This window comes from Atta colombica, unplaced genomic scaffold, assembly GCF_001594045.1.
Source record: "Atta colombica isolate Treedump-2 unplaced genomic scaffold, Acol1.0 scaffold92, whole genome shotgun sequence".
NCBI lineage: Eukaryota > Metazoa > Arthropoda > Insecta > Hymenoptera > Formicidae > Atta > Atta colombica.
The window spans coordinates 1,282,923-1,286,197 of NW_017259586.1; the positions used below are offsets into that span (position 1 = coordinate 1,282,923).

At 24.7% G+C, this 3,275-nt stretch overlaps 1 protein-coding gene across 1 annotated transcript in view; it reads right to left on the minus strand.

Moving 5' to 3' along the window:
- Window positions 1-839: 839 nt before the first annotated feature.
- The window catches only part of LOC108693578 (gastrula zinc finger protein XlCGF71.1-like), a 7,972-nt gene continuing 5,536 nt past the window's right edge, over window positions 840-3,275 (minus strand). Inside the window, 3 exon segments of the mRNA XM_018202599.1 lie at window positions 840-854; window positions 856-922; window positions 1,068-1,209. Of these exon segments, the coding sequence (XP_018058088.1) occupies window positions 840-854; window positions 856-922; window positions 1,068-1,209 (224 nt within the window).

Sequence of the window (3,275 nt, forward strand, 5' to 3'; positions counted from 1 at the left end):
GGCTGTTTTTTTAAAGTTATATTACTTAAAGTTTATTACTTATTACTTATATAGTACATTATTTATATCGTTGTGTCATATCGTGTGTTATATATTTCTATCACATATGAATAAAAAAATTTTAAATTTAATTTATCTAATAATCTATATTATAATTATTTAATTTCATTTTAAGAAAAATTAGGACATTTTGATCTAAAAAATAATTTTTTCAAAATTAATTTTTTTTTAAATTTAAGTTAATTCAATATTGACTTAATTTATGTTAAGTTAATTTTTTATTCCTTCAACTTTTAACTTAACTTTAATTTTATTCAGTTAAAAAAAATATTAACCCAACCCTGTTCCTTTCAAGCTCCTTACTCATTTACTCGTTTCTTCTTAACATGTCATTGCTAATTTATGCCCAAAAAAAAAGAAACGCGACATTTTCATTAACATTGTATGCCACACGTATATAAAGTGCGGCTATCAATTGCTTACATTTCAATATTGAAATCTCAACTTCATTATAATTGCACAAATGCAATAACGCTTTCTAGTGAAATATAGCATCAATTTCAAAAAATTCTGTTTCAGTTCGCTAGTTTACTACTTTAACCCAACTAGAATGTAAAATTATTAAAAGTATTAAACAGTGAAGATTTACTTGATGCTTTTGTCTTTAGAACGTATTGTATTGTCAACAGTGCTTCTATATCCGACAGTGTTTAATTGTACCTCCGAGAAAAGTTATATCTTTTGGAAGACTCCCGTCTAAGTATATAAAATCTTATACAAACGTTATATTTTTATTCTTCTTCCATTCCATAGTTCGTCGTTATTATTTGTCATTATTATTAGTAGTTATAATTATTCTTTATCTCTTTCATTGTCAGTTGCAGTTTGTTCTTCGCTTGTCATACAGGTGATGTCAGTGACCCTAAACAATAAATAATTTTTTATGTATCACATGTGTGATGTGATATATTACAATAATCTATTATAATATGATTATGAATATGTAACAAAAATAGAAATACAAATGTGAGCCTGCTAATGAATTAAAACGTTATATCATAAGTGACCTTAGATGTGATCTTTGAATGTGTCGATTAAGTTCTTTTTTTCGCTTGTAGATTTTACCACACACTTCACAATCATACGGCTTTTCATCGCTATGTACAGATCTGTGATTGTTTAGGTGGCCTTTATTGATAAATCTTTTGCCTAAAATAGAATATGCATTCCTAAAATAGAATACATTTATGATTAAAAAAGATAAAAAATAAAAATAATCAAATGAAAAATAATTAGAAAAAATATTAACAATAATTTTGTAGCACATATCTCGCAAAGGTATAATTTTTCACCTGTATGTATTTTCATGTGCTCCTTTAAGTGCTTATGATGAGTAAATGTAGATGAACATTGGTCACATTTATGCGATTTTTCAGTGTTTTGTTTCTACATAATCATTCAAATTCTTTTTAGTATTGAAAATGTTCTCACACACTGTTACTTGTAATCTTTATCAATGTTTATGGTAATTTATGTTTCACCTGTATATGAATTATTAGATTCCCTTTTTCACTACAAAATAATCGTGACAACATTATTTGTTATCAATTAATTTAAGCATAGACATTGAATTACCAAATAATTTATTTAATTTTTGTTGTTCACTTAAAGTACTCACATAAATGATTTTTCACAATATTGGCATTGATAAGATTTTTCCCATGTATGAATCATTTCATGACTATGTATATAAATTTCATGCTTAAATGTTTTACCACATGTTTCGCATTTGTATGGTTTATCTTCAGTATGTTTCTCTTTATTATGTCGTATTAAAGCTCTCGAGGTGTTAAGTTGCTCACCTTTAGAATTATTTTTATTATTGTTATATTATTATTTTTATTGTTTTTATTTGTTACAATAAATATGAAAATAGCAACATAAAACAGATAACTATTGAAATAACACAAAGTTATCAAAATACTAAATATATCAATCATGAACTACATAAATCTTACCACAATGATAGCATAAATATTTTTTTGTGCTATTACTCATTATCTTTGACTATCAATTTAAATATTGCAAAATTTGAGATGGATGTTCCTCTTTTTTTTTCAAATTCAATTTTCAAATTCAATTTTCAAATTCTTTAGGCGTATTCCTCGGTTAACTTTATCATAACGTTCCCTAAATTCTTTTCGTAAGTCTCACGATCTAAATTTTATTGAATGTGTATATTTTTAAGTTTATCCACCTAAAACTATAAGAAAATATAATTTCTTAATACATAATTTTTTTCGAAGTAATAATATTACGGAAGATTGCGGTTAACATATACTTATTTTTCTCATTAAACAGCTTAAAGGATTTGAAAATGACAGGTGACTATACTGTTACAATATTTAAAACAACTGATGTATTCACAATTTAAATATAGAATTATCAAAATGTATTGATTTTAGTGGATATCGAATTCAACAATTTACATTTTAATAATAAGAACTGTATAAAATCTTTGTCGAAGTCAGTCATCTTTGAACGCATTTTATTGTTAAATTGATATTTTATCGTTAGTGATACTCGATATGTAATTTTAAATGTTTATTCTACATATGAACGTTTTTTTATTTTTCTTCTAGTTTACATAAATAAAATTTTAAGTATAATGTTAGACTGAAAATGTGAGACATTAAAATAGTTAAACGTAATTCAAACGAATAATGAGTATGAATAGAAACATGTAAATAAGAAACCGCAATCAAGATTGAAATCAACTTCTTGTATAAATGATTTTTTATTAAGAAAAAAGAAAGTTTTAGAATAATCGTACAATTGTTTGTATGATTTTTTGTACGATATTTTGAAATCTGTTAAATAGAAATTAGAAAATTTAAGCCATTCGCAATAATTATAATCTATTTGATGAGAACAGATTCGAGGCAAGTTATAATAAAATTATTGCAGTCACGAAAATTAAAAGGAAAGAAATAGAACAATGTCAAAGGTCAAATATGTCAAAAGTAGACTAAATCTTATAAGAGAAATTTATAAAATTAAAATGACGCTTAGATTATAAACGATAGATTTAAAAATTGAAATTTTGATGATATAACTTATATACAATGCTTACATACAATGCTTACATACAATGCTTAGTTGTAGTGATTAAGATTATATTACGGTTGGATTTCAAATTGTTTGCTGATAACTAACCACGTCGAAATCTTGGAAACAACTAAGCAAAACGAACATATTTGTATTTATATATATAT